The sequence below is a fragment of the Anas platyrhynchos genome, chromosome 1, assembly GCF_047663525.1.
Source record: "Anas platyrhynchos isolate ZD024472 breed Pekin duck chromosome 1, IASCAAS_PekinDuck_T2T, whole genome shotgun sequence".
NCBI classification, from domain to species: domain Eukaryota; kingdom Metazoa; phylum Chordata; class Aves; order Anseriformes; family Anatidae; genus Anas; species Anas platyrhynchos.
Genome location: NC_092587.1, coordinates 100,375,771 through 100,401,485, shown reverse-complemented (window position 1 = coordinate 100,401,485; position 25,715 = coordinate 100,375,771). Strand labels below are relative to the sequence as shown.

The following is a 25,715-nucleotide window of genomic DNA, read 5'->3' as shown; positions in this document are numbered from 1 at the left end:
CGTCATTAATGTATCAGTACAGGTTATATAATGTTAGCTAGCCTCTTCTCTTCCTGCTTAACCAATAGCTGGACTAAGAGACTACTGGCTGAGCTCAGAGGATCAGCAAAGTAAGCAGAGGTGACTACAAGGTGGAGGGCCTAAATAAAAGCATAGTTGTCTAGATTCTGCTCAGGATATGGCATTCAGTGTGAATTTGTTATAAATTAATCTTCTTCTGAGAGTCTCTTTCTTTACTCTTTAGGGTGCTGAAATTTCCAAATAAGCCTTATTATAATCCCAAGGGTTTGCTTTCTATTAATTAATTGATTTAGTAATTCTGTTTTAAAGGGCCATACCTTTTTAGGAGATTTTCCACATATAAATTATTTTATATAATTATTAAATTATATACTAATGTATTACAATATATCCTATAATATATTGTAAATTATTATATAATTTTTATATATATGTAGAACATCTTTTTTTCTAGGTAAACCCAGTACTCATTAAGAATTAAGCAAAACATGTTTTTCTTTTTGTCATTAGCACTAATGAGGCAGTAATAACTGCATTATTATTAATGCAGTTCTTTGCATCTGTTGCCAATTTAAGGCTTAGCCAGTTCAATTTCACTTACAGCAACCTACCTAGGCTATTAAATCACAATTTTCTCCACTTCCTTTCCTACCTTTCTATGGACCTGCAAACATAATCACACTTGTTTATGCTAAGTTTGCCTGTTATATTTATTGAAGATAAGCTTCTGCCTTAGTCACAGTGGTGAACATTCACTAACAGGAGGATTCAGGAGAAACCTTTTAGTCCCACCGTAAAGCAATCTGGTCCTTAATATGTTTGCTAATTCCCTTAGTTATCATTACGGATTCCTTGGTTTTACAGACACCTCAGAGCACTGTAATCTCATGTGAAATACTATTTTGTAATCACTGAGATATTAATTTAATAGTTCCTTCATATTTTTTCTTCCCTACTAGATGTAAGAAACTGATAATTCTTACAAAGTTTAAATCTATTTCAGAGGCAGTTAATTCAGTATACTTTTTTCTTTCATTAGTCCACAGGAGTTTAATTTAAGATTTAGAAGCTGGAAGTGCACTTTCTGTAAAAACAAAAGATAGATATCTATAATACATCATAACATAGTTATTAATAAACAAGCACGTGTATTCACATGTATTCACAATCCACCTCTAACTTTTATTTATTTTATATACACAAATGATACATATGCACAGAGCTGCTATATGAGTGTCACAAAAATGTAAAAGTAGGTAGCAATATGGTACATTAAAGCAGATTATCAGCATTTACTGAATTCATGTCTGCCTGGTTAAAACCAAATCATGCTGCTCCTCTGGCTTAATTTCATGTTCTTGTTGCCTTGGATGATGATAAAAATATTCACAGAAAATCTCCTTGTAAGGAAATATTTAATAATAAAAAACACACTAACTATATAAATTAACCATGAAAGGTAACTCTGTCTACTGCAACAACTTTGCATGGAAGAAGGGAGGGAGGTTGCATCAGCAGTTCACAACGCCACGGTGAAAGCTGCTCCAGAACTAAAACTCAGTTTCAAATATGTACAAACCAAAAGCATGGGATTCGAATGCTAGCAAAATGATGACACTCCACACAATCTTTGAGCAAACTATATTGATAGACTTTGTCTACTACATATACATATGTATGAAAAGCCTTAATAGGACGTAATTTCTTCAGAAGGTTCTTGTTGTCTGTCTTCTAAAAGTCAGTTTCTTTTAATATACATGTACCTCAAAGATTCCCAAACTGAGGCACATAAACCTTGTTCCTTCTGAGGTTCTCAGCCTATAGACTCCTTACATCTCTAAACTTCATACTTGTAGTCTATCCACCTAAATTCACAGCCAAGTTTCAAACTCAATATGGTATTCTGCTCCAATACCTGTTCCTATCCTTAATTAAATAACTACTGAATGCCATTGTTTCAAAGTGAAGTTACAGATTTCTTTCCTCTGCTTTGCAAAATTTTACTGCAATTTAAAGTTTAAAAGTGGTTTGAATTTCTCAGTTCAAATGTGACACAGAAGAACAAACAATATTCATGAACTCTTTGCCAATATTAACACCTACTGAAAAATAGCAAGGAAGAATTTTACATCTTTGTAAAAACTGTTTGCAGTAATATATGACAGAATAGGAAAAAAATAAATCCAAACAGGTTAAAACAGATTTTTTGTTGTCATTAAGTTCTGTTTATAACAGTAAAATATCTATTTAACTATAGATTAATCAAGACCTATAGAACAGAAGTCTATCATTCCACTGATTTTTTGCCTGTAAATCAGGTTATAAAGGGAAGAAACAGTGTTGTAAATATACTTAATTTATGAGACATTTGGATCCTATTATTTTCATGCAATATTAATCCAGGCAATTCTCTCATCCACGAACTTACCTTCTGTAAAATAATTTGAGGGACTATGATTCCTCACACCAATTGTTGCCTTTTTCTCCCCCTAAAAAGACACAAGAATTTTAGTTAAGAGGCTATTTTTGTATGATTATCTATTTTCTAGTTGCAATTTATGTATATCCAACTAAAAATATATCCTGTAAAAAAAAATATATCCTGTATTGCCTTCTAGATTGTTCATTTAGGTTCTCTTCTCCCATTTTGACTTAGTGATGGGAAACCATTTAGTGCTTCTCTACAGAGATAATAGAAAACACTATGATATACAATTGTTTCTTCTTTAGAGAATCAGCTGTATATGGTCTTATAAATGTAATTGGGCACATTTGTATACAGTTCCAAATTTATTTATTAAAAGGGAAAAAAATGTGATTTTTGTCCATAACCATCACACAAATACCAAATATATGGTTTGTTTCAGCAATCTAATATTGAGAAATTGCTCACTTTCAGCATTATGTCTCTGGTAGTATTTTGATAGATGAAAACACCAGTTAAAAATAGAGTTATGAAAGGCTTGCCCCAAGACCCCGTCCTGTCCCCACCACGTAGCACTTTCATTAGCATTTTGAGAGTCCCACTCAGTTGTGGTTACTGAGCTTGTTTGTTCTTAGTCCCAGGTTTTGATAGCATATCTTTTCTCAAGTGCATAGATTACACATATTTTTAAACTTATGTGGTTCACTGTGCCAAGCAAAGTTAAATAAAGTAAAAATATTTAAGTAATCAGGTTCTACCACTTTGGTCTGGCAGTCTTTGAAGGATCTTCTAGTGTTGCAGGGTGATATTGGTATTTGTCTTCCAAAATGTTTGCATTTTTCTTTCCTTTGTGTATTTTGCAGTGTTACTGGGGCAATTCTTGATGTGTATTTTCTCCCAAATTTTCACTTCCCACACTCCATGAGAATTACTGAAAATCAGTGGAATTCATGAGTAAAGGTAAAGAAGAATTCATCTAATCATTTTAAACAATGCCGATTTAAAATAATTATTTTTTTAATACTCATAAAATGAGCATGACATGATTTGACATATATTGGGAATGCTACAGTAAGTATGACTTGTGGTACATTTGCAGAGTTATATTTATTACCTGCATAAAATCAGGTTAGGCTCTAGCCAACGCTACTTAGATTTTGCTTTCTTGATTGCAGAGAACCTGATCTAAAATCCACTGAAAGTCTAAATGAAATCTAGAAATTAAATCTATGATATACTCAGTCAATTGCTAGCCTTGTTTAACTATTTTTGTGAAAAAAAAAGAAAAAAAAGCCAATCTATTTATCACACATATTGGCCTGAACTCCTATCTGGTGACTTCTATGATTTGATAACTTATTCTGAAAATCTTACTCAGTGTAATAGACATTAACATCTCTACCAGATGGAGTGGAATATTGGAGAAGCAAATCTGGGCTGTTCTGTCACAGAATTAACATTTCCTGAAGCCCAGATAAATTAAATTTCTGATAAAAGCTTAGAATTGCAGGCTGAAGTCTCTTGATAGGTATGGTGTCATCTTTTCCTTTAACAAGTTGAATCAGAAAGATTCACTCGTTAAATGTATGTTGTGGTTTAACCTGGGATGCGGCTAAGTTCCACACAGCTCTTCACTTGCTCCCCTCCAAAATGGGAAGGGGGAGAAAGAATAAGAAAAAAGGTAAAATTTATGGGTTGACATAAAGACAGCTTAATAGGACAGAAAAGGAAGATAATAATAATAATAATAATAATAATAATAATAATAATAATAATAATAATAATAATAATAATAATAATTGTGTGCGTGTATATATATATACACAAAACAAGTGATGCACAATGCAATTGCTCACCTCACCACCCGCTGACCAATGCCCAGCCAGCCAGGCCACAAGCAGTGGCTGTCCCACCCTGTCCAAATATTATTGTTCAGCACAACACCATGTGCCATAAGACATCCCTTTGGGCAGCCCGGGCCAGCTGTCCTGGCTGTGTCCTGGCTGTGTCCCCTCCCAGCTTGTGCACCCCCAGCCTCCTCGCTGGCAGGGCAGCACCAGGAGCTGGGACGTCCTTGGCTCTTCATGAGCACTGCTCTGCCCCAACTGAAACATCAGTGGGTTATCAGCATTATTATCCACCCTAAATCCAAAGCACAGCACCATACCAGTTACTAGAAGGAAAAATAGCTCTATCCTAGCTGTAACCAGGACAATATGGTTAGATTTGCTAATAAATGGTCTTGCCTGGTTTTATTCTCAAAAACTTACACTGCAAATATGAAACTGAAAATGCCATAGTGAAGGTCTTCAGTTGTTGTGGATTAAAGAAATCACTGGTTGACTCAATTCACAGTAAGAATTTATTGCATTTTTTGCAATTTGCTTTCTCAAAGCCTTTTTTTTCTTTCCCCTCTATGGACAAACTCTTCATTCTTTAAGACATGTCTTTAACACATGTGAAGGAAATATTTTTTAGCAGAAAATATTGTAAAATTTCATTAAAACTCTCTGTATACTAAAAATTATGGTATTTTTAATATAAGCTTTTTAAGATTGCATCTTATATTCCTCATCATAATAGCTTCCATAATTATTTTTATGCAATAATTTGAAAATAACACATATGACTCTCTCTTCATACCATCCTATAAATTTCAGGTATTTCAAGTATTATATCAATTTAAAGAAAATATTTTTATATTATTTTAAAAACAAAAAAATCCTCATCTATATTTATGTATTTCTTATTAAAATACACTTACTAGTATAAAGTATATGACAAAACTCAAATGTGATTGATTACTTACACTTCTTTGAAGACAAATTAGATGTTTAGCTGTGTTAAATTATTCCTCTAAGTCTTGATAATCTTCCATCGACTTCCATGGGTATTGCGGCAGCCTTTATATGAGTGAAAAGAGAAGAATCTATGACTACCAAAATAATCTTGAGGTTATGTGTGATTACGTCAACTGCATATACTTGTAAAAAGGAATATTCCTTTAATCCATTCTCTTCAAATAAAAAGTACACAAGCAGAAAAAAGTAACTTCCACACAACTTGGTTTTAGAGTGTCAATGTATTATCAGGATCAGAAAAAAAAAAGTTAAGAATTATGGCTTTAGGCCACACATAGAATTTACACTTCAAAATGACACTTGCAGATGGACATAGAAAGGTCTGAGGGAAATACTTCTTGATCAGAAATGTTTGTAAGGATATTAAGTGTTTTTCCCTCTCCATAATTACTTTTTTTCCTGCACAAATACTAGTATTATTTTGATTGAGATTTCAACAGTACCTGACGCTATCAGTACCTAAGGGAATCAATCTATAATTTCCTTTGGTCTTTTCAATTAAGTGCTTAATAAGAGACATAATGCCTTAGTGTTTGTTTGTTTAAGCTTTAAAATATATGTCTAAAAGTACAAGTTCCTTGTAGTTTTATAGCTATTTACACCACACATTTAACCCAAACTCTGTCTTCCTGGGAGGCTTCCCAATTTCATGGGTTGTTTACATTGTCTCTTAAGTCCCTAAAACCAATGATAAAGTTAAGTCATTTACTACAAATTCCAGATCTGTTAAACAATGATCCATGTTGTTTATTTTAATTAAAATTCCTGACAATATTTATTGGAGAAATATTTTATTAAAGCAAAGGAAGTTTTCCACTGTGGAACAGGTACTTAGCTTGATAAATCACATTATAGAAAGATTCCCCTGATACTACAGAGTGTAAATACGCAAGTGGCAGTGATTTAACAGTATTTGTGTTCCAGTTGGGAAAATAAACAAATGTTACTGCATTTCTTGTGCTCTCAAGTTTAGTGGTTAGGAGACTGGCAATTTTACATGGCTTTTTCTTCTCTTTGCTTGTCTCTCCTCTCTCCCTCCCCCCACCAATTCTCCTCAAATTTGGGGTTTGGGGAACAATCAATATAGTTTTCAAGAAAAGAAAGGCACTCTAAAAACTATAGTTGAAGGTAAATACAAAGGACAACATACAGGTAAGATACATGTCATGGTACATAGGGTGGTACAGCAGCATAGAAAGAAATTAACTCCTTTCAAGAGCAGGGTCAAAAATTCACAGTTGAAGGCACTGATGATCAAGTATTACTATTTTCCCTCCCAAGTTCCATTTCAGCTAGTTGTACCAATACTTCCAAATAACTTCATTTTAAAATGATTAAAGGTATATTTAAATATTTTTTTGTTTTGTTTTGTTTTGTTTTGCAACCCTAAAGCACTGTGCTTGAAAGGGTTTTTCATGAGGTTGCTAGCTGATATGGGTACTAACCTCTAGCATGGAGAAATAACAAACCATGGTGACGGGGCTGGGGATTGATGCCATCTTTGTTCAGCACAGGCAGATACAAAGAACATTGGTCAGCAACAGCTTAGGACCCTATGGCAAAGAAAGAAAAGTGATAATTAACGTGTGTATTACATCACAGACACCAACAGATACTTTATATATAAAAGTTAGGAATCTGATTTGGATATGGCAGATACTGATTCAAGCTTTTTTTTCCTAGCATTTTATGCTATAAAATGCTTTTTTTTTAGCATTTTTTCTTTCTTATTTTGACCAGTGAAGTTTAAAAATCATTATCTGATTTTTTGGAAACAAAGTAATATTTTTTTTTAATTAGCATGTCTTTTGACCAGAAAGATGCTCATTTTTTTCATAATTCATTCAGGATGGAGCAAATATCTGTGAAATAATAGAAGCTACATGTAGGACTGCAAGGAATTTATCAGCTTTAGTTCTTTACAGTTACTACTGAACATAGCAACTCACGACCGGCTTATTTAGAGAAGAACATCATCTTAGTTGATAAAAAAAAAAGTAATCAAAAGTGCCTTTGTGTCAAAGATTTCTCCCATGTTCTGGACGTCTTTAATCAGACATTGGGTCTAAACACTTACGTGTCTTTTTGGATAATTTCTCAAGCAACTTTCATTGTCTTCAAATTAATATCTAAGGAAAAATAGGACTAACTTGCATTCATGTGTTTAAAAAAACACATAGGTAAGAATGTATGGGTTTTTTAACCAAAGGATCAAGTGATGGCATGTCATGCTTAGTGGAATCCTGTACTGGAGAAATTCTAGTTGTACACTGCAGGAGGGATGCAAACAAAAAATGTCAGATATAAATACCACGCACTACTCTTTTTCCGAAGGGCTGCCCTGCACTTTTTCCCTTTTTCTGACTAGCTCCAGGTATGCAGACTGGCCTGAGGCCCTCCAGGGGCCAAGCACATGAAGAGGGAGGAGGGGCAGGACTTGGGAAAGGAGGGATGATGGGAAAGGTTTTTTGGTTTGGTGGTGGGTTGCTTTGTTTGTTGTTGTTTTGCAACAGAAAGCCCCGAGTGTACTTAACAAACTGAAGACATCTTGAGACATTAACTGTGAATGTCTTTGGTTGAATCAATGGCATTTTCAGCTATGACAACTAGTTCCAGCAGATATTCATATGCTTAATGCTGTGTCCAAATAAATGAACTTCTGTTAAATACAGTCCCTTGAAAGTAGTCCTGCAGGAAATGCTTTCTCTAAAGTACCTATAGATAGGATGATTCCTGAGCATCTCAAACACAATCACAGATGAAGTGGTCTCAGAGAAAAAGTCATTATTGTCACTTCTTAGAATTTATAAATGTGAAGTCTGGACAGTGAATTATGAGACTAGGCCAACGTGGTAGCATTGGCTTCACAGAAAAGGCCTTTGGAGGAAACTCTAAGTGGCCTTTAGAACAAAAGTCCATGTTTCAGTTTCCTCTGATGACTTGAGTGTTATGTATCATGGCACTGCTCAAACACCACTGTCAAGTTTAAATAAAGCATTGTGCTGTGCTCTCTCTCACTGTCTCTGTCTTCTGATAAAGCCTATATGCATTATGGATATATCAAAGCCTTTCACTATGAGAAATAAAATCAGGCATCATTTAAGGTCACTGGAAAAATGCTGTCTCCCGGAAGTCCAACTCCAAAAATAACATTAAGTCAAAATATTTTTCTGAGAAACAGAGTTTTACTTTGAAGAGTGGCCAAGAAGTGAATACAGGGCTAATTGGTTGCAATGATAATTACCAGCAAAGTGGATTTGTTAGTAAACACTCACTCATTCCAGAGGGGCTAGCCTGCTGCTCAAGCATGGCAAATCTGTACACATAACTCCTCTTTACGCTAAATCTTAAACACATTATGACCAAGCTTCTTCCACTTTAATGATATTTGTGAAAAGGCAGCGATGGCACAGAGTAGCAATAATGCAATAAAATACCTCCGCAATATTCATTTGCTATCTACAAGAGGGGATATATGTGGTGTTTCATCTTACCACAAGATATATGCAAAGATAACTTTTAATTCCCAAAGAAAAGAAAATAGATCAGAAGGGAGAGTACTGCTTGCAAAACAACTCTTCCCTAACAGTTCTTATAATGATGTGAAATTTCATCTCTTAACACTGTGAAGTGGGCAATTTCCAAGCCTGGCCTGTATGTTGCTATGACTGAAAAAGAGACAATTTTTAGGTGTCAGGTAAGATAATTATCTTTCATAGTTCTTAATATAGATGAATCTGTAGAAGAGTTATTTATGATACAGCAGGAAAAGGTGTCAGCTAGGTAGGCTGTCTACTTTTAATGTGAAGTGAAGGAGGAAACCTCTTGTCATCACACTTGGAAGCCAAACAAAATCTAAATGAAAAATGTTAGCACTTGAAAGATTTCCTCCAAAAAAAATTGAAATTCAGAATTTTTCAACAGATTCCTTTTTCCACAGATTCATATGACTTTTAGTTTTCCAGACCAGCCAAGCTGATGGGCAGCCTTTTATTAATACATCTGATTGGTACTTTCAGGGGATTTCTTCTAACACAGGAAATTTTCTGTCACCTGCTAAGGAGAACAGAATGGCATCACCCTTGTTTATGAAGTCCCTGTGCCAATTGTGTTTCTTTTGTTAAATCTGGAAAGGATTCCTTAAGCAGAGAGATGGAAAGATGAACTGTACCACGTTCAGACTGAACACTCTGATCGCCATATTTCAAAAGCTTTTTGTTGTTTTTTACAGAACAATTAGGAATTCATATAATCCATTTGCTATTTTCTAATCACATCTTACATGTCACAGACCTGTGTGGGAGAAAGGTGGGATGTGCTCCCTAAAGATGTTTCTTTTAGGTTAAATATCATTTGAAGAGTAATTACTGATGCTTAAGGTGGAATAATAATGGCACTCAGACCATTAGAATAATGTAAAAACATTAATATAGTATCATGAACATTAATACTATCCAAGCTCGCAAGACCATTAGGACTTACCACATTAAGGAAAAAACACGAAAACCTACTCATTCAAGAGCACAGTGGCAACCAATTTATTCCTCTTATCTTAAACTACAGTCTGTTAGGAGACTGGAAAGGTTAAAGAGAAACAGTAGAGGGAAAGATTTGCTTTGTTTATGGAAAACCGTGTACTCCAAAGCTAAATAACATACAAAGTCATTTGAAAGATTCTCTCAATCTAATTTTCTCTGTTTCCATACATCAAAAGAAGATTACAATTTTAAGACACATGCTACAATTACTCAGAGAGCTTATCTGTAAATGAGATTCAAAAACATGACGTGAACATAATGTGCTGCCAGAAGACACCACGACACAGCTAATCTGCCTCGTATCACATTTCATGTCACTGTTCCCATTGAGAAGGGAAACTACCCTTGTTTAAAGATATGTTGTGAGCACAGTCATACTTTCACTGAGATCCCTGACAAAATTTTCCTCACTTCAGCATACAGCTGCACATTTATTTATGCTATCTATTGTCTTCTGCATTAGAAGTAAAATAAAATAAAATAAGAGCTGTCTGGAAAATACTTTTCTATGCAGCTTTTATCAGAAAGGAACTGGCATGCAAACACATACCCCAGAAAAGGCCCCTGCAGGTCCTCAAATCCTTTGTTATGCACAAAAATACATAATGAAATCATTAAGCAAATAGTACCAGATTTATTCCTTGTTAAATACAAACACTATGAAAAACATCATAAAGGAAGTTTTCCAGATGCATTTTCACAGAAAACTGAAAATGAGAACACAGACTTATAGCATGCCTGTGTTTGCACACTAAATAGGAGATAAAAAAGAATGTCAGAGACCTGAGCTTTAGCATGTCTGAGGGTCTAAAGTAATCTGCATTTCCTGGAAAATTTGCACTGTTCAGCAGAACAACTGAAATCCCAAGCCAGTGCAATCTGACTGCAGTTATCATCTATGGTACAAAGGCAATGATTAGGCTTTTTCGCTTTTTTTTTTTTTTTTTTTTTTTTTTTAATGTCATCAGAAAGGAGTCCTTCTGGAATAAAAGTGAGCAAAATGGTGTTCAAATGAGCTCTTTCAAAAAATTCAAATTTAAGGGGATTCCACCTCTAACAAGTATTCTGTTGAATCAGGGCAAAGGAGCATTATAACACAGCCCGGGAAACATTGTTTAGGACTCTGCAAAAAGATCACCACAATCAAAAAGTCCAGTCAGAAGACAACGAATAGACAAACTTCAATGCATTCTCAGCAAACCAGCTGGCATGTTTGATTTCTATTTCAAGTAGATTTCAGATGCATTATTATTTCACAGCAACAAAATGACAGAAATTAAGCAAATGATAAAGATCAAATCAACTTTTTGAACTTCCATGATATACTTTTATGTAATAAACGAGGAACAGCTGAACTAAACCAAAAGAAGTATTTATGTTGTATCTCAGATGATTAGCTACTCAGAGAATAAATATGAAAAAGCAAACAAACCCTGTATCTAACAATCTTTGATAAGGGATATTCCACCACCAATATCATAGCAGCAGGCCTACAAATCTCCTTCACCATTATGTAATTCTGAAGTCCGAAAATGTTGTTCTTGGTATCTGGGGAAGAAAGACTGACCATTTTGGAAGGAAAACTGGTACAGAAGAGAACTGAACTCGAATCTTTTTAGACCCAAACCAGCCCTCATTAGACTAATCTTGCTTGCTTGGCATGGACTTGCTATTCTAGGGTATTGAAAAACCTCAGGAATGCTTGAGGTTGGTTTGCCTATGTAGTTTGCAGCTGGTTTTAGAAAATAAAATTGTTAGAAAATACATTGTTATGGTGTACATATACACAAATATCCAAACTCTTCTGTATCAAACTTAGCATATCATGAAAAGTAGGCAACAGTTTTTCACAACTTCTCTTTTTTTATGGAAAGTTGCCATGAAGTCAATACTGCATTCTAGGTATATTGCTTCTGTAAACAGTAGCCTGAAAGGATTCAATTTTCATTTTTTTTATTCCCTCTACATTTTAAGATTTCTGATGACACCGTGTGAGTCAGCACACACAAGCAGCAGACCTATGGGTAAAATGCAAAGAGATTTATTTTCATTACCTCGCCAGCTGAGGTATCCCCAAAGCAACACCCCAGCAGAGGCACACAAGTGAGGATGCAGGCACTGCTAAGCTCAGTCCATGACAGATCACCAGCCTACTGTTTACACATGATTTTATCCAGAGTTTGCACAGGCACAGTTTTTACCACCATGCTGTGATTCTCACTGTGCTTCTTTGACCTCTGCAGCATCTTCTCAAGCACATCTGACAGGGTGCCTCCAAGTCTACCAAACACCTATGTTATCTATACACACGTGCTACTTGCCAAACACACAGAGCACAAACAGCATGAAATGCAATCTGTGTGCTTTCCTACATTACTACTCCCCAGATATTATGCATTCCCAGATGCAAGGTCACCTGAGTGTATTTACAGTTCTTGCCAGTCTTCTGTTCTGATCCCATCCTACTTTCCAATCTTCTGTTCTCAACCTATTCCTCCCAACAGACATCCACGATGATTGTCATTATGACATTTTGCAGTAGTCTGAAGTAGGTATAGAGTAGCTACTCTCAATAATTTCCTCTTATGTATTTATACATATTAGAAGTAACTTTTTAGTGAAATTAAAGGATAAAAGCTGTGATACACACCAGGATCATAGAGTAGCTTCTCTTAACAAATTGTCACAGGAAATATTTAAACATTTCTATTGTACCCAGCTGTTACATGACAAGAAATCCCAGAAAGAGGTCCTAAACTAGATCTCTGTCAACAGTGTAGTCTAATTTGTGTATTGAAATATATCTTGAGATTTTAATGGAGCCAGTTTTGTTAACTTCTGATTTTTTTCTTACTCATAAGATTTTGGTCAGGGCTGGCATGATTTTAATGTTCAGAGACATTCTTATTGTTTTATCCACCACTGAGCGCAAACACTGATTATCTGATCTATGCATATTCACACCTCTTTTAAAAAAGCAGCTAATTAAAGTCTCAGCTGTCCTCCTCTGTTCTCAAATGATAATATGTATTTACAGGAAGAAGGCAACAGGAGGAAGGGAGGAAAACTTCTTTGGCACTTCAGCTTCTTTGGTAAAAACAGGCCAGTTGATTGTTTCTTCCACCTTCCCTCAATTCAACATTAGCTTTGGGAGAGGAGAAACAGAAACCCTGAAAGCTGGAAGAACACAGCTGATATTGGGAAGTACATAATAAAAATTCTTCTGAATAATACCGAGGCTATGGAAATACCATATTAATTAATTTGAATTTTCAGGCTTTGGAACAAAAATGGAAAATGTATTCTCGTGCCATTAGAGAGAAAGAACAAGAGAGCTTCTGAAGTAGGGCAAGAAGATTAGCTAACTCAACAGTCATAAATTTAATAAAAAGTTCTTTATGTATCTTCTCATATGGCTGCTACTTGTGGATGTTCTAATAAATTAAAATTCCTGAAAACCAAATTGATATGGATTTTTTAAAATATATATTTATTTCAATTTGCTTCCTGCTTTTCATTCTGGCTTTAATTACTGTGTATTTGTTGTACTACAAGCACACTATAACAAAAAGTTTCACCTAAGTTGAAGATGTGCAGTCCTTTCATTCAACTACAGCTCACAGTACTTCTTGAGGCTTGGATAACTTATTTTATTTTTTTAAACAGTGAAAAATTAATCATCTGAAGTAAACATTCAGTACATTGCCATGCCTGTTTTAAATCCAAGCTGCAACATCTTGCTCTCTGTCACTAGTGAATTCTACGCTGTTTTCTCCGAATTAACAATACCTACTTCAAGTTCATTCTTTTTGTTCTCAGATTTTGTAACAAGACATTAAAAGGAAATTATTCCCTTCCAAATTGTTAACTTCTCTGTCAATGTGTCAGATTAGAGTACTTAAGTAATCTTACTCTAATAGTATAAATGTCTTGTTTCAACAGTTCATTTTCATACATCGAATTACTTCAACCATTGTAACGGTCTTTAATTACTTGGGCATGCCAAGTTAAAGCCACAGTAAGACAGGAGTATGTCCTTCAGACAGCAGACCAAAAATGGTGTAGAACAGTAACCCCTCAATGGAACAGCCTCCTGCTTTGGCATATAGAAGAATGCAGCATTTGTTTCGACTCTAGGTTAAGTGGTGGTATGACGGACACAGGAAGTACGGAATATATTAAAATACATTGTTCACAATCTCCCTAAGCAAGAGCCTTAAGTGACTTCCAATTCCTCTGTTTGAACAGACAGACTTTGCAGCCCTGTATCAAAAATACAAGGATACTTTCCCCAGTAAATACAAAGCCCTGAATATGCTACTGAATGTGCTAGGAGGGCTTCTGAATTCAGTTATGTCTCCTGAGGAAAACTTATGATGCGTTTTTTGACTAAGGATTACAGGCTCAGGCTGCTTGACATAATGGTCATTTCTATACAGATAACAGTATTTTAATTGCCAGGGCAATGAAGCACTTTGGTTTAGTACAGATGAGTGTAATTCATCTTGACTGGTCTCTCAGCTATTCCTCTAAATTGCCTCTAATTTCTTTAGAATTAATTGTGCAAAGTATAATATAAACTCAGTTGTTTTTGTCACAGCTCACCATTCCTGGAAATCCTCCAATGGCTGACAAGTGGTTTTAATGAAGCACCTGACCTTTAACTAAGTCATCTCCAAGCTTGTTAGCTATCATGCTAATGATGGAGTTTGAATAGATATTATGTGTTCAGGGACACGTGCACACACAGTGCTACATTTAAATAAAAATATCACCACTGAGCTTATGAAATAAAATGTTCCTTAGATGGTAAGTCCTAGAACTATGGTTTCAAGGCAACTTTATTTTAATGTGCAAACACAAAAGAGGTACATTACAATTTAATTGCTGTATTACTCTTCATTTTTCCCTACAGAACTGAAGTCACTTATTCATGACAGTAAGAATTTTATTGCAGTCAATGATTACTGTGTGATATTCAACATGACACACTTTTCATACTTTAATTTGAAAACAGAGCTATTAATTACCTTGAAGAATGTTTGTATTTTTTAGTGCTACACAAGGAGGGTCTGTGTTATTAGCACATCTCCACAAAATCATAGAATCATAGAATATCCTGAGTTGGAAGGGACCCTTAAGGATCATCAAGTCCAACTCTTGACACCGCACAGGTCTACCCAAAAGTTCAGACCATGTGACTAAGTGCACAGTCCAATCTCTTCTTAAATTCAGACAGGCTCGGTGCAGTGACCACTTCCCTGGGGAGCCTGTTCCAGTGTGCAACCACTCTCTCTGTGAAGAACTTCCTCCTGATGTCAAGCCTAAACTTCCCCTGCTTCAGCTTAACCCCGTTCCCGCGGGTCCTGTCGCTAGTGTTAATGAAGATTGTATTCTTAAAATTTCCTATAAGAAATTGAGAGAAACTTCAAAGATTTAGAATAATGAAATCACAGAAAAACACGATTTGGAAGGGACCCATCAAGTTTTTTTATACAAAAAAAAAAAAAGTTTATTTGTATTATTTGTACAGTGCTCTCAGATTTATGGTTCGATTTTTGGACTGTCTTGTGGCTGGGCTCGATAATCCTTGTGAGTTATTTCTAACTTGGGATACTTTATGATTCTATATGCAAATAGCTTTTGACTCTCTCTGTTTAGTTCTGCAACACTCACCCTGGAGAGGTTCTCTTCACCAGTTTTCTGGGAAGCTTTTTCCCATGTCCAACTGCCCTATAAGTGATGAATGTTTTCTTAATACGAACCTACCTTGATGTATCATTTCGATACATTTGATGAACTTAGAGAGATTCTCTTCACTTTGGAAAGCAGAGCAGAGCAGGGGAAAGGAGGGGGATTGCTGTGATGCAGCTGTGGTGCCTGTGTTGTTTTCCAAAAACACAGGAGCCAGTGTCTGGCTGAGGTTGGAAGGGACGTCTGGAGGTCACTTGGTCCAACCCCACCTTTTAAGCAGGGCCACCTAGAGCAGGCTGCTTAGGACCATGCCCAAGGCCGTGGTATTTGCAGGCCTGTCAGTCTAACTTTGGTGCCAGGTGAAACCATGAAGAAGACTAGTCTGAGAGCTATTGAAAAACACTTCAGAGACAACACGCTCGTTGGTCATAGCCAACATAGGTTCAGTAGGGGAAAGTCCTGTTTAACTCACTCAATTTCATTTTACGACAAGGTTACCCATCTAGGTGACAAAGGGAAGCCAGTTGATGTAATCTTTCTGGAGTTTAGCATAGCTTTTGATACTGCTTCTCACAGTATACATCCAGACAAAATGTCCAGCATACAGCTAGACAAGTACATAGTACGATGGGCAAACAGCTGCCTGAAGGGCCAGGCTCAAAGGGTTATGGTAAGTAGGGCTACATCAGATTGGTGGCCAGTCACCAGTGGGGTTCTCCAGAGCTCCATTTTAGGGCCAGTTCTCTTCAATGTTTTCATAAATGATCTGGGCACAGAACTTGAATTCACACTAAGTAAGTTTGTAGATGATTCTAAATTAGTAGGAGCTGCTGACTGCCTCGAGGACAGAGAGGCCTTGCAGAGAGACCTTGACAGACTAGAGGGTTGGGCAATCATCAGCTGTGTGACGTTTAACAAAAGCAAGTGCCAGATTCTGGACCTGGGAGCGAAGATGCAATCCTGAATATACGTACAGACTGGGGGATGAGAGGCTGGAGAGCAGCCCCGTGGAGAGGGATCCAGAGATTTCTAGTTCATGGCAAGTTGAATAAAAGCCAGCAGCACGCCCTGGCAGCCAGAAGAGCCAAGCGCACCCTGGGCTGCACAAAGCCCAGCGCAGCCGGTCTGGGGAAGCGATTGTCCCGCTGCATTTTGCACTGCTGCGGCCTCACCTCAAGTGCTGTGCGCAGTTTTGGGCGCCACAATGGAAGGAGGATACAGACCTACTGGAGAGAGTGTACAAAGGAGGGCCATGGAAGTGGTGGAGGGTCTAGAGGGCAAGACGTGTGAGGAGCAGCTGAGGTTCCTGGGCTTGTTGAGCCCAGAGCAGGCTGAGGGGAGGCCTCATGGTGGCCTGCAGCTCCCTCACGATGGGAGCAGAGGGGCAGCTGCTGAGCTCTGCTCTGCGGGGACAGCGACAGGACCCGAGGGAACGGCGTGGAGCTGGGACAGGGGAGGGTCAGGCTGGGGGTTAGGGAAAGGTTCATCACTGAAATGGCAGTCGGCAGGGGAAAAGGCTTCCCAGAGAACTGGTCACGCCACCAAGTCTGCTGGAATTCCAGAATCATTTGGACAATGCTCTCAGACATGTGGTTTGATTTTTGGATAGTCCTGTGTGGATTCAGGAGCTGGACGTGATGACCCTCATGGGTCCCTTCCAACTCAGGATAGTCTGTGATTCCATGTCCAGATGTCTTTTGACTCTCCCTCTTTAGTTCTGCAACAGTCACCCAGCAGAGGCCCTCTTCACCTTTGATAAGCAGAGCAGAGCAGGAGAGAGGAGGGGGATTGGTGTGATGCGGCTGTGGTGCCTGTGACAGCACAGAGGATGAGTCACAGCGGGGGAGCTGTCATCAGGGCCAGCAGCAGCAGCGCCTCCACACTTTGGCCTTGGCCGTCGGTGTGTGCAGTTTGCACCTCCTGCAAGCCATGGCTCGGCTGATCTTCCTCGCCCTGGCTGTGCTGGGCATTGCCCAGAAGCCGTGGTTCGTGGATGATCAAGTGGATGCGGATGCAAATGAGCGAATGCAGCAGCATGCAGAGCAGCTGATTGAAGGCATGGCTCGGCTGCTGCATGAGATGGAGGAGAGGAGCCAGGAGCAGAGCGGGGTGGCCTTGGGAGCCCTGCTCTTCACTGCCTTGCAGCAGTGGCAGCTCTGGACCTTTACTGACCTCCTTGTCCTGCTCTTCGGGCTCTGCCGGTGGCTCAGGAAATGGAGACTTGGGCTCCGCAGGAGCAAGCAGGGCAGCTACCCAAGGAAGAAGAAGGACAAAGACAACACCAACACCGATGACACCCAGGATCTGGGCAGGGTTTGGGCCAATCGCACCCAGTGGCCGGCGCCGCACATGGCCGACAAGTGCAAGGTGGTGGAGGAGCTGGTGGACAAGCTTCTTGGTGCCTGCCAAAGACTCTCTGGGGAAGCTCTCTTCAAGCCACGGCTGCAGCCAGCCATCGGTGTGGGCTGCTTCTCCGAAGACGGGAGTACCCGGCAGGACAACGTCCTCTACCGCCTGCTCGTGCCCCTGAGGCCTCCCCCCGGGCACGCCTTCCACCCGGAGCTGGGCGCCGAGGGGGAGACGCCAGCGAGGAAGCCCGGCCTGCGCGTGGAGCTGGAGTGCGCCTGCGCGAGGGAGCGGCTGGTGGGGGACATGCTGTGCTTCCTCCACCACCCCGAGGACGAGCTGAGGAGCAGACAGGAGCCCAGCCTGCTGCGCACCCTCTGCACCGGCTCCTACCTGGATGTGGAGGAAACCACTCGCTGGTTCCAGGCCTTGGTGAAAGCAGCCTGGGAGCTTCTGCCGCAGTCGCGCCACTGCCGCCTGACGGTGCTGCCCTCCCGCCGCTCCTGCAAGATCAGGCTGGCCAACGCCTCCCAGAGCACCCTCTCCATTGAGATCACGCTTGGGGTGCGGCTAGACGACTCGGACTCCTTCCTGAGCCTGGAGTAGCCGCGGCCAGCTTCACCAGCAGCACGGCGCCGCCAAAGAGCTGCGCTGTGGCAGAGATGCAGTCTGTCGGGCACACGGCCAGGCATGCCCGACCCCACAGCTTCCACCTCAACCATCTGCAGCCCCGCGCCCGTATGCTGGTGAGCAAAGGCTTTTCCCCCCACGCCCTGAGGACGGCTGTGATTCACCACCTGACAGCCACAGCCCTGGCAAGCCTGGCAAAGGAAAGACTGCCCCCTGCGCCTGGATGACCTCCTGCAGTGCCTCTGCTGCTGCCTGGAGAAGAAACACCTCAACCGCTTCCTCGAGAGGGAAGGCAACGAGAGGGTACCTGAGGAGATGGATGGTGGTGTCCCCGGCCTCCCAAGCAGCTGGACTGCTCAACTTCTTCCAGGCAGTGAGCACCCAAACTCTTGGAGAGAGTCCGTTCCGTCAGGGAGCTTCATCCTATATATTGACACCAATAAACAGCCTATGTGAACAAATGCTCTGACCGTGTCTGCGCAGCACTATGTGGGGGAACGTGGGCACAGGGTGCTGAGTGCACCGCTGTCACAGAATTGCAAATTGTTTTCCTGAAGTGACTGGCTGAGGTTGGAAGGGACCTCTGGAGGTCACTTGGTCCATGGTGGCCTGCAGCTCCCTCACAAGGGGAGCAGATGGGCAGGCGCTGCGCTCTGCTCTGTGGGGACAGTGACAGGACCTGAGGGAATGGCATGGAGCTGGGACAAGGGAGGCTCAAGATGGATGTCAGGAAAAGGCTCTTCACCATCAGGGTGGTTGGGCACTGGAACAGGCTCCCCAGGGTAGTGCTCATGGCACTGAGACTGAGTTCAAGAAGAGACTCTCAGACTTACAGTTTGATTTTTGTATTTTTCTGTGCAGCCCCAGAAGCTGGACTTGATGATCCTCATGGGTCCCTTCCCACTCAGTTTACTCTATCATTTTATGATTTCTATAACTTAAAAATATAACCATTACTTTTTTTTCCCAGGTTTTATTTTTTTTTAAACTTGCACAATTAGCAATTTACAACCTAGAAAAAAATGCTGTGCTTGGTTATTTTTGTTTTCGTTGATATCATTTCTAAATGAAAATAATTGCATGGAAATTTTGAACAGATTTTATGTGTACGTTGTAATGAGAAAAAATGATTCACAGGTAAAATCCAACTTCTGCTTTGGTTTGGAGTTTCCAGTACTCTCACCAAGACAACGAAAATTTAGTGTGGACACTCTCAAAATCAAAAGATGAACCAAATATTTATATTTGGCCATTCTCAACTTGTCTTGCAAATCAAGCTGTCCTTAATTGAATGAAGAAAAAAAAAAAAAAAAGGAAAAAAAATCTTTCAAGATGGTGAAACAGGTAACCACACTAACAAATCAGAACTAGAGTGACATTTTAGAAAGTTGTCACTCCGGTCAGTATTAATTACAAAATGTTTCTGAAATATCCTATCTTTATACAGCCCTATTTTTGTTATTTCCTTATTGATTTACTCTTGGCTTTAGATGTCATAATTACATCAATTAAGATATTACCTAACATCAGTCATGGGTATTCTTTTTCTTTTATTCATTATGCTCACAATTTTTCTCTCCAACCCGGAACTACAATTGAAATAGGAAAAATTAATGGTCATTTCTGAGTCTGAGAAATGAGAAAATTTTGCAGAAGAAGAAGAGAAAAAACTGACAACTTGTTGGGCCACTATGTGCCACAGAGGATTTAGTATAAGGTTCTTCTAAAGCAAGCTCTGTGTAACAAATATTTTTCCTCATTATACAACAGCCTATTGAAATTTCTAGTGTGTTTATGGTGTTATTCCATCCTGATTAAGTGATTGTAGCAGAAATAAAAAGGATGGAAGGTATTTAAATGCAAGTGTCACAAGGAGTCAATATGTTCAGTGGACTACACACTGAGCAGTATCTCAGATCTCATGTCTACTCTTGGCTATGACAGCAGCCTGCTCAGTGATTTTGGGCAGGTCATGCTCATCTCTCTTTTTTTTTTTTCTTTTTTTCTTTTTCACTTTTTTTTTCTTTTTCATTTTTTTTTCACTTGTGTAATTTTCTAGTTACATTGTGAAGGTTCTTTGGCCTAAACTGTCTCTCATTTTTACGTAACTGAAATAAGGAGAACACAAGTAAATATCAACACCACTGTGTAATACTGAAATACATATGATAATTCAGAGGACGTACAACTCTTAATTATATAGTTGCTGAATTTAAAAAAATCTAAGTTCACTAAAATTATTTTTCCCAGTTGTATGCCAGCATCCTCAAAGAATTTGTATGATGCATACCTATGGTGACACCGTGAAACACCTTATTACTTCAGCAGTTCTTAAGGATCTTTTACACTTGATTTATTACGTAAGCATGTAATGTGCCACTTAAAGAAGTAATATGTACATGTATGCCACTAAATTTGGCTCAACTCCTTTTTACCATAATAGAAACTGAAGGAACGTGGCACCTTCTAATTGTTCATCACTTCACTATCCTGAACCCTTAAATAACCTTGGCAAGTCTCTATGATTCTATGTGTTCCACTGAAAGGAAACTAAGATTGTGAAATGTCTATTTATTATTTATGATGTTACTTGAAGCAGGCATATAAATTATAAGTATGTAACAGTAATAATTTTTAGAACCACAGAAATATTGTATATAAAAACTGTAAGAAAAACAAATATAATTTTATATATATGTATGCGCATTCTTACAAACATACACATACAAATATAAATATAAAATCCAGATAGTAACCAGACTATTAACTTACATTTTCTACTCTTAACAGTAGGGTAGCTCACCTCACAAATCATATTTCTGTTTGAAATGAAAGGTGCACTGCTGCCAGCATTTTGTAAGAAATAATGACACACTTTACTACCTGTAAGTGCTGACTGAGTGCTTCTGCTTTTCCTTCCCAAGGTGACTGTAACACAGATTGATGAAAGATTCGGCAGGACTACAAAGGTTAAAGATGCAGACCCAGAGCTAGAAGGCAGCCCTGACACTGATGGAATACAGTACAATGAGAGTACCCACATTATTGTCCTATCCTCTGATAACCAGTGTAATATGAAAACTGACTACAGGAGAAGGGAACAAATTAAATCCATTAATCAAGCATATCTGTGCTAAACAGTTGTTCTGAACAGATGAACAAATGAAAAATTTACTGTTTGTTTCCATGCTTGCTAGCGCCGGAGAAGAAAATTAATTATAACACTGTGGCTAAACTATTAGTTAAGTTTTTTCTTGAGGAAACTATTTATTGCTTTGTCAAAGAACAAATGAACCTCATTAGTAAGATTAGTTTCAGCTGATCATTTTGCATTAGGACAGACTAATAATATACCCTTTAAAGATACATTGAAAGAAATAACTCTGAGGAAACAGAATACATTTTTTTACCTCTTACAGTATCAGACTGTTAAATCAGAAATGTATGATTTGTTATCCAGCTAAAAATCAACTCTGCTTTCTTCTCTGCTTGTTCTGATAGAGTTAAGTATATGGCTGTTGACTATAGTTAGCTGTTTGTCAGTGATTCACAAACAAATCTCTCTAGTCAAGGGGTCTCAAAATTCACCCTAAAATTCTGCACTTGAAGTGAATTATCTGAAACCTACCTAATTCTTAAACAAAATGAAAACAACAAAGCCAAATAACAACAAAACAAAAACCCTTAACAGGGAATATTTTCTTTCTTTCTTTTTCTTTCCTTCCTTCCTTCTTTGTTAATAAAATGAAATGACAATCTAATACAAACTCAATGAACCTCTTCCAAAAAATTCCATTGATGGAAGCAAGATATACAAAAGTTCTCCAACCTACAGGGCAAACAGTACAGGCTGTTTTTTCTATATTGCTGTGTCATCCTTCCAGAAACTATTATTGAAGTAGTCACTCCCTTTTGGAATGAACGGAAACTGGCGTTCTATGAACTGTAAGCAATCATAGCAAACGCTTACTTGCAGTTGGTCAGAGAAATTACATACCTTTGCAGTACAACATTTATGCTGACATTTCTAATCTCTGTTTCAAAATGGAAGTTCTTCATGGTGAAGCCTCTGGTTTACGATGGGCTCTGCTACAGTGCTAGATTTCTCATGATATAAACATGGGGAACCGAACTGAAATCATGCAGATGAAACAGCCAAACATCAATGAGTAATTAGCTCATCCATGTGCAATTGACCTGATTCCCACTGAAACTCTACAGGCAAAGTAGTAGTAGTCAAATACTTTAGTTAACAAAGTCTGTTTCCATTGGCTTTATGTCTCATGAGTGCCAGCCATGGTGGGTAAACCTACACAAAGAGCTTACAAAGCTTGAGACCTTTAAGAAGTGCTTTCTCCTACATAGCCTCCTCATGCCTCATACTGCATAGCAATCTGCTGTTATTCTTCACATTTGCAGTATTAATAATGTCTGTTTTTCTGTCCAATATCTTATTTTCATAAGCCTTGAATTCAACTGTACTTTCCCTGTGACCTCTGTCAAACCTAGCTGGAATTGAACAACAAGTTATAATGTTACTGAGAGGAATGAGGAGAAAAGAGTTGTAACAGCACATGGAAACTCATAAACCCCAATTACATAGGTCGAATTTTCTTCTAAGTCTAAGAGCTGCTATATCCCATGATTACTCTTCTCCTGATCCATCCAGTTGTACAATCTGTATTCTTAACTGTTGCAAGTATCAATATTTAAAGATGATGTTTTGGTGCTACTATGAATGGCTTCCCTAAATTTAATTAAAAGAAAAAAAAAATCCTGTTATCAGATTTGAGCCTTTTGTTTTTAATATAGCTTGTTTAACTCCAAGAAAAATCTTGATCAGATTTGGAAATCTGACCTACTGTCTCTGTTTTCTATTGCTCAATTGTTTTAGCTGTTTTTTTCTTTCTAGAGTAGATTGTGAAATGCAACAGAAGTTAATCCAACAAGGGCAGCGTCTAAGACATCTCTGACAGCCACCCTTGAAATTCACTTCAGTTGCAAAAAGACACTTGGTATGATAGGGACAAGTGATTTCTGAGGGTAATCTTGAAAATTACCTCAAAGACTTAACTGTAGACCTCACACCCTTATCATATGTACCGGCATTCCTGTAGTTTAAACAAGGCAACCTGTCTTTACGCTGTTACAACTCCATTTCGGCAATAAATCCATCCACCCTTAAGCTATTTTAGCAGGAAGGAATGTATTCAATACAAGTCCCACATGGTGTTTCAGTGTTTGCCTTTCATAATCCGGCTACATGATGGGTGTCCAGAGGTTATCTTTAACCATATTTCTCTTTACTATGACAGGATAAAATCTTTGACATTATGTCCTTAGTAGTAGATGACTGCATTAGCCCATATTCTCCAGAGTAACATTTGACAGATTGTAGTGTGAATGGTGCTATCTGGAAGGAAATGTGGTGTGGGCATAAAGGACCATGATTCAAAACCTCCCTTCTTACTCTTCCACTGCTGGAGCACTTAGGCCTGGTAAGAACTGAAGTCATCCTTTGTGAAAAAAGCACTTTAAAGATTAGCCAGAAGAGCCTTCTCCTTTACAGTAGTAAATCTTCGGTGAATAATGGGGAACTGGCTACCATAAAAAGACGATCTTTTCTTCCCCTGTACTGCCTTTGATGACTCTGGCCTATAGCTGCACTCATAATTTTGACTGATAAAAAAGTAGTTTCTACTTCTTGCATGAAGAATGTGTACTATGTTGTATAGATTGTGTAAACAGTAAATGGAGATGGCACATAATAAAACTATCTGAAATCTCTATTACTGTGAGAGAAGTTTCCAAGTCAAGGTAGACGAACAGAGAACGATAATAATGTCAACACTAAGTATTTTTGAAGCACAGTGGAAATTATACTTTGGACTACCTATGCTTAGCTACAAATTATAAAAAACATGTTTAGATTTCCTTCTAAATGATACGGGGGGCCGTCTAATCAAATGCACTAGGAAATGGATAGTGGATGCTATTATACCTACAGTATTTCATAGCATCAAATGATGAATTAACAGAAAATATATATTATTAAAATGGAAATTATTTATGTTCTTTATTCAGATTCCCTACTGAAAATTAAAGATTAATGAACAGCTGAGAATATGCAAGCAGAATATTGGAATTTTGAAGACTCACAGATTACCCAAACAACTTAAGAGTTGTTTTGAGGTCAGCTTGAAAAAGACAAATTCCAAATTAAACTCCTACTAAAAGTGCCACTGTATGTGATGTGAAAGGTTTGAATTATTGGTCTGAAATAGGCAAATCCTAAAACTCTGTGTCCCATTTTAGAAAGTAGTTGCTTAATTGTTTAATGGAATCAAGTACTTACTTCTGTTATTTTTGACAAAACGCTTCAAAAGGTCTCTTCTTTTGTTTTTCTTTAAGTCAGAATAAGATAAAAAATACTTTTTTTTAATGAATAGACTTTTTTTTTTTTTCTGGGTTGGAATTGCAGATGAATTGTGCCATGCTAGGAATTGCAGATGAATTGTGCCATGCTAGATGAGACTTTGGAATCCCTGGAATGTACCAATTTTTGTCCCCTGCCTTAACACGTTAATCTATTTTACTCTTGTTTCAGAAAATTATGTTGACATAAGGTCTTTTAACAGGTTTGTTCATTGAAATCTCAAGGGCGCTTTCCCCCCCCCCCCCCCCCCTCCCCCCAAGACATGTAATTGATTCTGGGAGAATGACCTCTCTTGAGGCTCTCTGTTGTTTCTGTGATAATTTTGTGTTTCTTAAAGTGGTACTCTGGTCTTTAGTCTTTTGGCTGCCTGCTAGTGTAACATGGAGTCTTCAAAACTCATTTAAGACTAAATTTTTGAGAAAATCATCAATCACCTGATAAACATACTTGCATCAGTATTTTATCAGAAAGCTCAAGTGTTACCAGGAAACATAATCAACCTGACTTCAGACATTCATGATTTGGAAGCAGAAAAACAAAAACAAACAAACAAACAAAAAGCACAAAAAATAGCAAAACCTTATCAGCTTTGTAATAAGCAGTTAGAAGACAAACAGCGTATTTCAGTTAGGTCTCTGGAGACTCCATATCCCCAGAAAGGGTCTTATTGCAAGCACCTGAGTAATGGTGTGCTTCTGGAGTGTCCTCCTAGCACTACCATATGCATCTGTACAGACACAGAAGACACACTGCTCCTCTTTATG

The 25,715-nt window shown here is 38.3% G+C and overlaps 1 protein-coding gene and 1 long non-coding RNA gene across 2 annotated transcripts; one reads left to right on the top strand and one right to left on the bottom strand.

The window, feature by feature from the left end:
- Positions 1-471: 471 nt before the first annotated feature.
- LOC139999088 (uncharacterized) lies at positions 472-25,140 on the bottom strand. Its single transcript, XR_011804134.1, has 5 exons — positions 18,823-25,140; positions 6,753-6,860; positions 5,256-5,349; positions 3,205-3,377; positions 472-2,510 (listed from the first exon to the last, which is right to left on the bottom strand). It is a non-coding gene; the product is annotated as an uncharacterized lncRNA (long non-coding RNA).
- LOC119716318 (inositol 1,4,5-trisphosphate receptor-interacting protein-like 1) lies at positions 17,469-18,829 on the top strand. Its single transcript, XM_038176028.2, has one exon. It carries the CDS (start codon positions 17,469-17,471, stop codon positions 18,489-18,491), a length of 1,023 nt encoding a protein of 340 aa, XP_038031956.2. The 3' UTR covers positions 18,492-18,829.
- Positions 25,141-25,715: the final 575 nt, after the last annotated feature.

Coding starts and splice junctions, on each gene's coding strand:
- LOC119716318 (XM_038176028.2), top strand. CDS start 17,469: ATGGCTCGGCTGATCTTCCTCGCCCTGGCTGTGCTGGGCATTGCCCAG.